General features: G+C 34.8%; 1 protein-coding gene across 1 annotated transcript in view; it reads left to right on the forward strand.

The window, feature by feature from the left end:
- MRPL3 (mitochondrial ribosomal protein L3) overlaps positions 1 to 13,862 on the forward strand; it is a 36,472-nt gene extending 22,610 nt beyond the window's left edge. Inside the window, exons 7-10 of the mRNA XM_019630990.1 lie at positions 5,662 to 5,770; positions 10,269 to 10,346; positions 10,596 to 10,673; positions 13,446 to 13,862. Coding sequence (XP_019486535.1) covers positions 5,662 to 5,770; positions 10,269 to 10,346; positions 10,596 to 10,673; positions 13,446 to 13,598 — 418 coding nt within the window. The 3' untranslated portion in view covers positions 13,599 to 13,862. The remainder of the gene's footprint in view (positions 1 to 5,661; positions 5,771 to 10,268; positions 10,347 to 10,595; positions 10,674 to 13,445) is intronic.
- The last annotated feature ends 965 nt before the right edge of the window (positions 13,863 to 14,827 follow it).

Here is a 14,827-nt window from a genome sequence, read left to right on the forward strand (position 1 = left end):
AGCTATAGTTAAAGAATAAAATGTTTGTGCCGTAATAGTTCATCATAAATTAAAAGCTAATCCTGATGGCGATAGTAAATAAGTTAATAGGGCCTTTTATAGACATGTAATTTATTTTAGTAAAAATTGTCCTTTTTGTTTACTGGAATTTTTATTAAAAGCTTCTTGGGTAGTTTGAATCTAAAACGTAGCAAAATGGTGTTAAGTTATATGCTACAAAAAATTCTTTTGATTGTTGGTTTGGACATTATGCTTTTATTGTCAAGAGTACTTTTTCACAGTTAAAAGTATCATCTTACTCCAATGTGTTGTCACTAGTTCAGTTTTATAAAGAAGCCCAGTCTTAATTTTGGCTAGGAACTGACATGAGTCTCCATTTCCCTGTGTTCAAATGCAGTGTTTGACTGTAGACAAGCTGGTTTTAAACCAGTGATTTCTTCACCTTCCCACCTCCATCTCCATCTTTATTTAGTAAATATAAAAATAGAGCCTGATCTTCGGCATCCTTAGAGAAGTCAAGAGCCCGCTCTTCCATTTAATACTCAGTTACTGGTTTTCTAAGAGATTATGTACAAGTCATTTAAACTTTTTACAGCATACATCAGCTAAAAGAGAGAAAGTTAAAGCTTGTTTTGGAAATGGTTCTGTTTGAAAAACCTCTGTTTATAGTATGGATTTTGATTTTTCTAATAAAGAAAATCAAGTACTTTACAGCTCATGCAACACTTGATGACAAACACCTTTGGTCCTTTTTCATGGTAATAGTGGAAAGATAGACAATGCAGCAAGAAGGGTGTTGAGGCAGAGGGAACAGAATGATCAAAGTCATGGAAGACAGTGGCGTATTTAGGGATTCACAGAGTAATCTGCTATGACTAGATATGTGATGGGCAGTGTTCGAAAAGGTAGGCTGGGGCCAGTTATAAAAGGCATTATATACCCCAAGCTAACAAAATTGCTAGGGAACATTTAAGATTGTGGTTTAGCTCGTTTGCTTATTTTTGTTGTTGCTGTTTTGTTCTTTAGAGCAGGAGACCGCTTGTACGATAAGCTTATTAGCTTGAGAATTTCACTCTAGTGGCCATGGAGGAGGATAGCTTGAAGAGTGGGGAGGTGATCCATTTTTGTTTCTGAAACATAATTGAATGGCTGAGGTACTTCTGGTTAGATCTAGTTGGTACATCTGTAGACTTGGATGATAGCAGAATTCTTGCCATAGGGCAAGGTTTGTGGAACTCCAGCTTATTAGTAATAGCTTCAGGGTGTCAGCTGACTTTTGCTCAAAGGGCCAGATAGTAAATATTTTAGGTTTGCAAGCATTGTGTTCTCAGTAGCAACCACTCTGCCATTATAGCTCTAAAACAGCCATAGGCAGTAAGTAAGTAAGTGTGCATGGCTGTGTTACAGTAAAACTTTTATTTACAAAAGCAAGTTTTCAATGCAGGCCATAGTTTGCCAGCCCCTGGTTTAAACCCTAGTGAGAAGATCGTCAGAGGCAGGACTCTAAGATCATCTTTCTGTGTAGCAGCAAGGGAAAAGGAACTTCTCAAAGAGCATTAGGGAAGCACAAAAATAGGGGGAAATGATGATTAGGGGTGGTGGGGAGAGGGTGGCAAGAAGGGATAGAGTAAAACTCGTCTATTTTAAAAGACCATAGAAATTTGAACACTGGCTGGATGTTTGATAGGAATTTCTAATTTTTTTAGATTGTGATAATGGTAATGTGGTTTTGTTCTTAAAAAAGGTACTTATTTTTTAGAGATCCTTATTGAAATATTGATGGATGAAATGATATCTAGAATTTGTTTCAAAATAATCCATTGGAGTTGTAGCGGAGGAGAATAGAAACAAAAGAGCCGTGGAGTGGATAATTGTTTGACTCTGGGTGGTGGCTGCATAGGGCTTCATTGTACTAGTCTCTCTGCTTTTGAATATGTTTTAAAACTTCCACACTAAAAAGCTATTTTAATAAAAGGCTTGTGATTTGGGAATTAAGGCATTAACCTCAGAGTGAGTTCCAGACAACAATTGGAGAGAAAGATAAGGTTGCAGGTGCTAGGTGAGATAAGAAGAAGCATTTGGCTTCCCAAGGAGGAGGAGAAAGAGGAGTGCAGAGGAGAGAGAAGGTAGAAGAACCCGGTGGTGAGGGGGAAGACTCGGTGATGAGAATTTTGGAAGAAGTTCTCAGAGGACTCAGAATGGATGGTGTTGAGAGCACTCCTCGTCTCAGGCATTTTATTTTACATATCGCCATATATAAGTATGTCCAGAACCATGCAATCAAAGGCAATTTCCCACAAAGTGGGGAAATACTGATGGGTTTGCATTAAATTAAACCCTGTGTGTTTGCTAGTAGACATTTGGGCATTTGTCACAATTATGGCAAGGGAATGAAATTCACATAGTAGTAATCTCTAGAGAGTCATAGAATGCAGTTGGAAACATTAAATTATGCATTCTTTTCTTCAGAGTCTTAGTCAGTCATACCTTGAAGTCCCCCATCTCCTTTTCCTTAATACCATGTGCTTAGACTTTTATAAAAGTCATGCCCATTATACAGCATTTGGAAACTACAGGACAAAATAAAGGCAACTAACCATCGTTTGTCCTAAGACACAGCTGTAGCCAGTAACAAAATCACCCTGACTTCTCTAGGTGGGCACTAGCGTTAAATAATGCACAATTCTTGCCCTTCATGAATTTAAAAATATACAAAGGAAATGGACCAAGAAACGACAATAAAGTCTCCTCAATTTAAATGGTATCTCTGAGTTTTTTTATGACTCTTTGGCTTAACAAGTAGAAATGCTCTAAATAAAATACTTTTTTTATATTTTCCTAATTTTCAGATGTTTCACTCAATTTGGAATTTTTTACATTGTGTTCTTTTTTATTTGAATTTTCCTTTATTTGATTTTTTCTGCTGTCATTAAAAACAGCAGCAGAAAAGGGGTGGAGGGGATAAAGCTTGTGTGTTGTATGTTGTGTATCATTTCTAATAAAATGAAGGTTTTATAGGACCTGTGAAAACCTTATATGTGAAATGTGCCTGAGATGCTAAGTATAGATTAGTTCACTTCTTTTGTTTTGTTCTCAAGTTGGGTGACAACTGAGAGAAGCAATAGAATAGATACCTGTACCACCCATGTATCAACAGGTGCACTCTATTCTCCATAATATGAATTAAGCCAATAATTTGTCATGTTATTTGTGTTTTATCCTTTTGTTTAAAAGTTGCTTATTGAAGATGTTCCCATTGTACACAGTATAAAACAACATGATGCATTCTAGAGCTAGATTTAAAAATCTGTAATTAGCCGACAGATAATTAGCACTTTCAGGATACCATTTTCATCTTATAATCAGTTACTCTTAAAATGAGCTAAACTATCTTTTAAGTAAGAGATGAATCAGTTTGGGAACTCAGAGGATACCGGCAAACTTTCTACCAACAATGGCGAGTGTTACAATGTGGTATTTTTAAAACCTGTTCATTTTAGATTTAGCATTGCCAGTCCCCTCCCGTTTTTTCTTTAAAGTGTTATTTGCCAAACAATATCCTAGGTTCAAATGACTCTTTAGGTATTTCTTTTTTATTTTTAAATTGCCAAGCTTTTTATTTTTCAACTCTGTTCTAAAATTCAGTGTTAAGTGGAACTAAGTTACTGAGGCAAAATTTCAGTAAAATATTGGATTATCATAGTTTTTCTTCTTATATGTTACCCTACTTGCAAAATGGTTTTTTTCAAGTAAAATGGTAAATGAAGTTTCCATTTTAGCTCTTTCATCAGGAATAAGCATTATTTTGAGTTTTTGAGGCAAAAAAGAATTTTGTATATGATAAGTAATGTATTAATATGTAGGAAATGGTATAAACTACAATTAAATTATTCATATACATATACAAATAACTTTTGACCTGTGATTTGATAATATGCAGCTGTTAGGTTCTACACATAGTTCATATTTTTGTTTGTTTTTTATTATGAAATACATTCTAAAAAATTAGTTTCAGCTGTACAACACAGTGCAATAGTTATACTTTTTACCCCTCGAAGTGACAACCCCCTTCCCCCAATCCGCTGCCCCACTTCCCCCACAATATCATACATATCTATTACAATTCCCTTGACTCCACTCCCACACTCTACTCCATGTCCCATAACTATATGTGTGTGTGTGTGTATATTCACTTATAGTTGACATTAGTTCATATTGTTTTTATGTTGAATTCTTATGTTTAATAGTTTATCTAAAACTAGTATCCATATGGACTTACTTCAGTTCATTACTCTCTGATAATTCTTTGTTAAATCCGTAGCTAAGTCCTTGAGGAAATGACATGGTTTTTGTAATCAATTGCCTTTGCTCCTTTTTGTAAATTGCCTGAATTAGCCACTGTCTATTTAATAATAGCTAGCTTTGTTAGGGTTAGGAAACACAAAATATGTTGACATATTATCTAGTGAAAGCTGAAAAAAAATGTTCGTCTTAACAGTCTATAAAAATGTGTCCAGTATAACTTACAATTCATTCTAGCCCTTTCATTGTACCATTTGTGTTGATATATTTGACAGTTAGAGACAGACTTTCTTAATGCTTTCAACCTTAGTTTTGTTTGTATGGCAGAATGTTTCTCTAGTTAGCAGACTTTGAAAATAGAATGCTTTTGTTTAAAAAAATGAAATGATATTTTAAGAAATTGTTACTCTCATTTCTCCATTAGCTTCCTATTCAAACCAAGATCTATCTGGTATCTTCTGAAAGTAAAATGTTCAGCATTTAGGGCATTATTATTGTTTTAGTTAGTGTTCTGTTGTGGTAGTTATCTATTGTTACCTACCATATTACCCTAAAACATAACAGCTTAAAACAACAAAAATTTATTGCCTCACAGTTTCTGTAGTCAGGAATCCCAGTACAACTTAGCTGGGTACGTCTGGCTCAGGGGGCCTCACGAGCTACACCAAGGCACCAGTCAGGCTGCAGTCATCTTAAGGTTTGACCTGGGGAAAACTGCCTCCAGGCTCACGAACATGGCTATTACTGAGCCTCGGGTCCAAAGTTGTTGACTGGAGACATCCTTACCTCCTGACTCTCTATAGGATAGCTTTTGTTACGGCAGCAAGTAAGAAAGTGCCAAGATGGAAGCCACAGTCTCTGTAACCTAATGTCAGAGGTGACAACTTATCACTTTTGCCATCGTTTATTCCTTAGAAGTTGCTGGGTCACTCAGGCTCAAGGGGAGGTGATACACAAGGGCATAGGTACCAGGAGGTTTGGGGATCTTAATGGTTGCCTGCCAAATCTTTCATGAGTACTTCGGAACTTCTAGAAATTTACCACTTTTACTATGCTGTTTCATGGGGTTATGATGATAAAACTCCCTGTTCAGATTGAACTCCCTTCACTTAGCTTGCTGTTGTCTCACAATCTTGAATTAATCATTTTATATAGAATGAGACTCCAGGAAGGGGTGCAAACCAGGTCAGATAAAGGAATGTTCATTTGCAGTTTTGCTGATATAGCCTTTTCTAGTTATTTAGCTAAAGAGCTTTGTTAAAACTTATAAGGTACACTATCAAGAAAGTGTACATTTGTACAATTGGGAATATTTTATACTCTGTTCAGTATGTAAATTCTAATGTTTGTCTTGTTCAGCATTGGTAAAGGTTTTCAAGGTGTCATGAAAAGATGGGGATTTAAAGGCCAGCCTGCTACTCACGGTCAAACGAAAACCCATCGGAGACCTGGAGCTATTTCAACTGGTGTAAGTATAACTCGGTGATGCTCTTTTTAAGGCTAAATACTCAACTTCTGCGCATATAGTGCTTTAGTCTGTCCTTGAGAACAAGTCACATAATTTTTGTCTGACTCAAGATGGGTCCTAGCACTTGGCCCCCTTTTTTGGGTCTTGGCTTTGCTGACTTTCCAGAGCCAGACTTGAATCATTACTAGTTATTCCTACACAATATGGCGAGGGAATGAAATCACATAGCAGTGATCTCTAGAGAGTCATAGAGTGCAGTTGGAAACATTAAATTACGCATTCTCTTATACAGAGCCTTAGCCAGTCATAACTTTAAGTCCCTCACCTCCTTTTCCTTAATACCACGTGCTTGGACTTTTATATAAGTCTAATACATACCTACAGTCAGTATTCTCAGTATTTTCTGCCCGCTTTCTCAGTCCCATCTTTGTCTCCCATGCTGCACTCTGAAGTCAGCTGCAAGAAATCAGGGAGTAGAATGCCCTTTCATCTGGCTCCACTGATTCCTTCACAGGTTTTTTTTGGGGGGTGGGGGTTGTTTTGTTTTTTTGCCTTAAAAGAGACAGTTAGGAAAGATTGTCAAGGACGGTATAATAGTACAAGAGGAAAGTGCTAGAGAAGAAATGGAGAAATAACCAGTAAACGCATGGGAAATGGAGAAGGACTTTTGTATTACTGATTCAGTCCTTTCCCAGAGATACAGCATGAAGAGCTGGGATGGGGGTAGTGGTATTCTTTGGACCATCAGAGTAATGCAAGGTTAATATATGTGTATATACATATATATGTGTACCTATAGTTTACTTCTTTCTTAAGGAATATACAGATTGAAGCTACTCTTGAGTTACTAATTTTTCACCTAGCAGATTGTGTTATCAAGCCACTGGTGAGAATACACAATAGTGCATCCTTTATGGGGGAGAATGTGGCAGTATCTAACAGAGCTATTCAGCAGTTCTTCTAGGAATTTACCCTAAATATATTCTCCCAAAAATATAAAAATACATTTGCACAAAATTAGTCATTGCAACATTATTTGTACAAGCATAAATGTCCATACCCGGGAGTTGGGATGAATGAAATATGGTACATCTACCCAGTAGAATACTACACAGATGAAAAAAGAATGAAAAGGCCATTTCTGAACAATGGAGTGATTTCCAGGATATAAGGAAATGCACATATTGTCTGCTTATTTTTGCAAAAAGAAGAACCACAAAAATAAATATGAAACTAATGAAATTGGTTACCTACAAAGGATGGGTGGGAACAGTGGAAGGGCTTAGAAGTGGCAGGAGTGACACTTTCCTAGATATACTTTTTTGTTACACTTTTTACTTTGGGAACCATGTTAATGTTTTACATATTCAAAATAAAAACAAGGATGAGGGGGGAAATCCATAATGGAATATGATTAGAAAGTGAACCTAACTGTTTCAAGTGAATAGCATAACCCCATCAAGAGCATGGGAAGAACATGAGGAGAGTAACGCAAGTAACTTTTGAACATAGTAGTTGGCTGTATGCCCTGAATCTAAATTTAAAGTGTATGTGCACGGGTGTTGAATTTTAATGATGTTTGTTATTTGCAGTGGTATTAGTTAGTAATTCTGAAATAATTTTCTGCAAATTGTAGGATTGAGAATATAAGTAAATATATTGATAATGGGAGCCAAGTTTCTCATTATTGGAGAAGGGTGTTAAGTTATGAAAAGGAGGGAAATTAGAATGGACACCTTATATTGTTGAATTCCAGTTGTAAGTATCAGTATATATTTGCTGTTTGGTTATGTAAAGAAAAAGAAATATAGATATGCATATATGTATACTTACGTTTTAGTTATGTTTGCTGAAAGGACCTAAAAGCAAAGATATTCCATAGCAGTGAGCACACCTAGAGCCTAGATCTTGGTTTCTATACACCATTCCCCACTAAAAGGAACTGGGACTCACTGGAGAAATGACTGATATTGTGCATGAGACAGGAAGACTACAAGATGAACCCAAACCAGCTTGTTCAAGAAATCAAGGAAGTGCTTTAAAAATGATGGCAAAATAGGCAGTAAACTCTCTGATAATTGCTCTTAGTAATATTTTTTTGGGCATGTCTCTTTGGGCAAGGGAAACAAAAGAACAAAATAAACAAATGGGACTACGTCAAACTAAAGGAAGCCGTCAACAAAATGAAAAGACAGCCTACTGAATGGGAGAAGATACTTGCCAATGATATATCCAATTAGGTGTTAATGTCCAAAATATATAAGGAATTCGTACAACTTAATACCAAAAAGACAAACAATCCGATTAAAAAATCAGCAGAGGACCTGAATAGACATTTTTCCAAAGAGAACGTACAGATGGCCAGTAGACATATGAAAAGATGCTCAACATCACTAATCATCAGAGAAATGCAAATAAAAACCTCATGAGATATCACCTCACACCTATCAGACTGGCCATTATCAAAAAATCAACAAACAACAAATGTTGGCGAGGATGTGGAGAAAAGGGAACCCTCATGCACTGTTGGTGGGTTTGCAAATAGGTGCTGCCACTGTGGAAAATAGTATGGAGGTTCCTCAAAAGATTAAAAATAGAACTACCTTATGATCAGCAATTCCACTTCTGGGTGTTTATCTGAAGAAATCCAAAACACTGATTCGAAAAGATATATGCACCCCTATGTTCATTGCAGCACTATTCACAGTAGCCAAGATATGGAAGCAACCTAAGTGTCCCATTGACAGATGATTGGATAAAGAAGATTTAATACATATATATACAATGGAATACTGGCCATAAAAAAGAATGAAATCTTACATTTACAACAACATGGATAGACCTAGAGGGTATTATTCTAAATGAAATAAGTCAGAGAAAGACAAGTACCATATGATTTCACTTACATGTGAAATCTGGAAAACAAAGCAAGTGAAAACACAAAACAAATTCATAGACACAGAGAACAAACTGATGGTTGCCAGGTCTGTGTGGGGACTGGGTGAAAAAGGTGAAGAGATTAGGAAGTACAAATTGTCATTTACAAAATAGTTATGGGGATGTAAAGTACAGCTTATTAAGGAATATAGTCCGTAATAGTATAATAACTATGGTGTCAGGTGGGTGTGTAAGACTTACCAGGGGGATCACTTTGTAAGTTATATAAATGTCTGATCACCATGCTGTACACCTGAAGCACAGTAGACTACATATTGTATGATTCCATTTATATGAAATGTCCATCCTAGGCAAATCTGTAGAGATGAAAGTAGATTAGTGGTTGCACAGGGCTGGGGGTGGGGGTTGGAGGGAGTGACCACTAATGGGTATAGAATTTCTGTTTAGGATTGATAAAAATGTTCTAAAATTGACTGTAGTAATACACAACTCTCTGAATATACTAAAAACATTAAACTGTACACTTTCAAAGGGTGAAATATGTGGTATGAGAATTATATCTCAATAAAACTCTTAAAAATGAGGCATGCAGAAGAACCTATTCTTATAATTCAGATTAATTATTTGTCATGAAATACACTGTTCTGTGTTTGTAAATACTTTCATTAAGGATTAGCTAGTGAATGCCTTTACAATCCTAAGAGTTAGGGTATACTTTTAAGGAGAACAAATTTAATTGGGGAGGGCTGTCTTTTTTTAGTAATGTAATATTAAGCAAAGAGCTTATCACAGAGTGTATTTGTAGAATGAGTAAGAGTGATACTTTGTCTATAATATTCAGAATTGTCTTTGAAGCTGTGTTGGTTATCTGTTAATATTATGAGTTACTTTCACTGGGAGTTTTGCCTGTTAACTGTGAGAGTAGTGATAGATTTTTATATTCCAGGAATTCATGTGTTCTGAGAACCTTTCCCATTTTAGATGTAATTCATATTTTCTGCTTTAGATGTAATATTATCCATTATCAAAGCCAAAATCAGAGAGACTGTGAAGCTGTTTGATTTACATGAATCAGAGACAACCAGGGCTGAACAAACAAATTCAATATTCAGATAACTAACTGTGTCCTTTAATCATCCTGGTGACAAAAGTAACATCAAAAGCAAGGCTGGCAGAGTAGGACCATTTCAGCAGCAGCGGTGTGGATGGAGTCCATTAACTCAGTTAATACAGAAGATTAATGGAAACAGGCCAGGCAGTCAGTTTTTTCTTTGAATGGTGGTGCGATGTGTTTGGATGCCCTTTATTTTTCTTTTTTACTTCTCAATCAGTATTAGCTCAGTGGCTACTTTCTTGTTACTGAGTTTTTCTCCTAAATCTGTTCTTAGTCTGTATTTATTTTGTTGCTCTAATTTAGATTAGATTACCCTTCTAGGCTAAATGTGTCTAAATCCATATTTAGTTCTTTACTGGGGCCTAGCAGAATGGGGGAAACATGAAACATTTTCGTAGCTTCTATCTTAGTTTACATTTTGGTTTGATCAGTGCTGTTTGAAATTGCGAGTACTTTAAATGTGCTCATCTTGGTTTCCTCAAACAGGATGTTGCCCGAGTCTGGCCTGGAACTAAAATGCCTGGGAAGATGGGAAACATAGATAGGACAGCATTTGGACTGAAAGTAAGTTTCTGAAGTGGCTCTTTGATAATAGGAATGGTTAAACCAATGCCTAAATGCAAAGGCACCAGAGTATGTATTTATGTGTGTCTCTTTAATTATGGTCTGTTCAATTTCATGTTTAAATAATGTAATGATTCTAATAGGTTTTACAGTTATTGATGGGTAAAGGATACATGAACTTGAGTGTGTGTGTGTGTCTGTGTTCTCAAATTTTTCACTTTTAAAGTTTGATTTCATTTCTTGCTTTAGGTGTGGAGAATAAACACAAAGCACAATATAATCTATGTAAATGGCTCTGTACCTGGACATAAAAATTGCTTAGTAAAGGTATGTATAGCTGTCCTTATTTTCCATTGTTCATATATGTGAATGTGAATAAAATTCTCCTTTGCCCCATAAATGTAGCTTGAAAATAAATGGCTGTTTTCCACACGTTCCCTGCTAAATTGTTTTGCTTTTTGGTAGTACCCGAGTAAAAAAAAGTTGCACAAAAGAACCTGTAGTATATGTCTGTAAAACGATGAACCTGCAAAAAGGGTAGGACCAGTAAGCAGAGGCTCTTTAGAAATATAAAAAGGAGGTTAGGATACTATTGCCAAAATATCAATGTATTCCTGTCCTTTCAAAAAAGAACTTTTCAGTTTTTTAAGAGTACTTTGACACAGGAACCAGAAATAAATACATGAGGTGGAAATTAAATGTGAGCGTTAAGAAGAAAGATGATTAAAGGTAGATGTTTTTAAGGAGAGATTCTGTTGTTATTATTAGCATTACTCTGATTGCACCTTTAAGTATTTTCCTTAAAAATGTGCATGTTCATGTTTATGCTCAAAAATATAAAGTAAAAGAAGAAAACAAACATGTCTACAGGATAGATTTGAACAAAAACTCGAGCTCTCAGAAACTTATTTCCATCAAATAAAATACAAAATAAATATTCTGCCTGGGATTTAAACCAGTAGCATAATACAACCTGAGAGATCACTTTTGAATTTTGAATCTTTCATTTTTAAAATAAATTTGTAGTAGAAGTGATAACAGGTAGTCCTGGAAATATATTCTTCATATTTCCAACAACAACAACAAAAATATGTTGACATTTAAACCTCAGATTTTTCAGATTGGGTCTCTTTCTATGTATGCTTTTTATTTCTTCAAGTAGTTTCTATTACTAGCACAAGGTACAATATTTGTTTTAATCTTACAGTAATTAAAATTCCTTTTCTGATACTCTTTACTTTTTGACTATTCTCATTTTTCTTAAAAAATTGCATTTAATGAATATTTGCAAGTGTTTTTTTTTTTTTTTCTTTTTTAAGTTTGTAGGTTTTTAGATTTCAGTAGTTTTCCAATCTCCAAGTGACTGCAGTGACAGGTAGTTGAAGTAGCAGGTTGTCATTGTACTTCTCATCACATTTTGGCTTCATAATTCAACGTATCCCTACCTCCACATTCCAGCTTTATGATGTTATAAATATCACAACCTAATAAAAGAGAAAAAAGAAAAATGATTATTTTCCATAATAAAATTATATTGGATAACAGATGAATTTTTAAATGCACTCATCCCTATATTCTCATTTATAATTTAAGTTTATTTTCAAATGTGCCCATTTTTTCGTGTGTGTCCTACCCCCACCTTTCAAGCTCAAAAGGATTTGACTGGTTTGCCAATATACGTAAATATAAAAAGAATAAGGTAGATTGTAGAGGGGGTCTTGACTAAGGCAGGTAAATAATAAAGCCAGGGGTAAGATGAAGCGCACAAAAATACCATGGAGTCACATTTGGTAAAGCTGGGCTGCACACTTTGGCCTTAACGTTAGAGCCGATGTCATCATTTATGTTTCAAATCAATGAATTATAGCACTGTAGCATTTACTGTTAGAATAGGTAAGCAGTGCTTTTGTCCAAAATGTTCCTCAGATATGATAAATCTGTAAAACTGTAAAAGTGAGAAAATTCACATTTATGACTGAATGTTTACATTTATCAAATTAGCACAGAAAGTTTTGTTGGTTTTGTTGTTTATTTGCTTGAATTTTATTTTCAGTTCTAACTTCTGAGACAGTTTAAATTAATAAGCATATGACATTTTTATCCCCCCAAGTTAAAGTTCAACCCAGTATTAGTGAATTGGGGGGAAAAATGTTTATTCTGGGCAACTTACCGATAATGAAAGAGATTAAAATAGATATATTTTTTTGTACTTGGCTGTTCCTAGAAACTATGTACTTATTTGAACCAAATTATTCATTTCTTATTGCCAAAGTGATTATGGCCTTATTTTACTCTTGTGTGTATAAATTACATGTAATTTTTTTATTTCTCTCTGAATGAAGGCTGTCTAATAATAAGCTTTAAAGAACCCAATGATGTTTTCCAAAAATAAAACCCAGTATTTTAGATTATATCAATATCTGTACTATTCCTTGGTTTATGAATTCACAGATATAATTAAAATATTTTTAGAAAATAAAGACAATAGGCTATTATAAAGACTTATGGGCGTATTATTGTTTTTTTGCTAAATACTGTTCTGTCCTTAGCTTCTAAATGAGAATGCTGCATGTTAAATATAAGCTCATTTCCTTAATAAAACTTGATATTTTTGTCTTATAATTAAGACTGATAAAAAGTACTAGGTAAGTTTTTTTTTTAACCTCGGCTCAAAAAATCCTATGGGAGAAAATAAAATAAAAATACATAATATGAATAGATAAAATCAATAACTAAGAAGTATATAGTAATGCCTTTTAGGTATATAGTTTATATCAGATTTTTATATTTAGAAAATCAATTTGGATATAACCGATGTTTAAATAGTAATTATAAAATGTAATTTATCCTGTTGGGCAGTTCTAGAGATTTATAAGTTGTGGATAAGATAAATCAGAGTGATTTTCGTATGAGATAGCTGGTTAACTTGAAGATTGTGTTACTATCAATGGATTAATTTATTGGTATAAAAAGAATACATTGAGTTCCTTAGAAAATATAAGAACAGATAGTCTTTGATTATGAATAATAAGTAAAACAGGCTATCATTAAGTAACTTAATTGGTAGCACTTAATAAGATCTTTGCTTTCTCCCCCTAGATCAGGGATTCTAATTTACCTGCATATAAGGATTTCTGTAAAAATCTACCATTCCCTACATATTTTCCTGATGGAGATGAAGAGGAACTACCAGAAAACTTGTACGATGAAAATGTGTGCCAACCTAGTGCGCCTTCTATTACGTTTGCCTAACCTCATTGGACATGGAAGAACCTCGCCTATTTTGTGAGCTCTGATGAGCCAGAACAACAATATAACCAGGAATTATATTTGCCTTCTTAGTCACAATGTCACACTTGTCATCTTTGTCAAGGGCATAAATATATTGCTCACCCTCCAACTGAATTTTGTTTTAAAAATTACCACATTAAACAAATCAGTTGAGTAGATTGGATATGCCAGATTTAAATGGACTGGCAGTTTAAGATGTTTATAAATTTTTCTTCTTTTATTAAAGATTTGTCTGTCTTTGTGAAAGGGTGGTTGTGGAACAGAAGCAAACCATATGGGGACCATGGTATTAACCTATTTAGGTAATAGAAACCATTTCTTAAAATTCTCTTTTATCATTCTTCCACATTTGGGAGCCCTAAAGAGAGACAGGAAGTGAGATTTTTTTACTAAAATTACAGAAATACACATGTCATAGTTAAAGGTCTAACAAATATAAAATCATAAAGTATGGGTCCTATTTACACTTCTGTTGAGAGGAATAGTTATTAGTTTAGTTTGATCAGTCAACTATAAGATAGGTATAATCATTTTTCCTTGATGCCTTCCAAAAAGGATTTGAAATGGCCTGGGATTGTACATCCAACGAATTTTTATTAATCAGCTATGTTAGTTAATGGCCCCTGATTTCTCCTCATTATATGAAACTAAAATGTATTTGCTAATGGCTACTTATAACAAATAATTAAGCTCAACAACGTAAGCATAAGCAGGCCTCGTTTAACTACTGGACCAGATTCCTGGAGCCCCACGGAATTCATTTTAACTCCAGATGTTTTCTGAGATTCATATGGCCACCCAAGAGGCTTATTAACAGTAGTGTTAGGTCTCCACATGATTTCCTGATAACTAATGGATTTGTTATTAAAAGGTCCCACAGTACCTTTTTTTGCCCATATTACATCTCTCTCGTTCTTAATTTTAAATCCAAATGTAGCCACACCTTGTTTAATGTTTTTATTTATACTTCATCTCATTCTATTACAGATTTGTAGGAATTGACATGAGATCAATGCTATAAAATAGTATAGTAGGGGGAGAAGAATCTCTAGGATGATATAAATCAAAATCGGCAGGGCCGGCCGAGTGGCGCGATGGTTAAGAACTCGCTTGGGATGCCAGAGGGCCCCGGTTCGGATCCCACATATGAGGGCCAGTGACACTGCCCTCTACAGCTAAGATGCTGAACA

Source organism: Hipposideros armiger, unplaced genomic scaffold, assembly GCF_001890085.2.
Source record: "Hipposideros armiger isolate ML-2016 unplaced genomic scaffold, ASM189008v1 scaffold_969, whole genome shotgun sequence".
Lineage (NCBI taxonomy): Eukaryota > Metazoa > Chordata > Mammalia > Chiroptera > Hipposideridae > Hipposideros > Hipposideros armiger.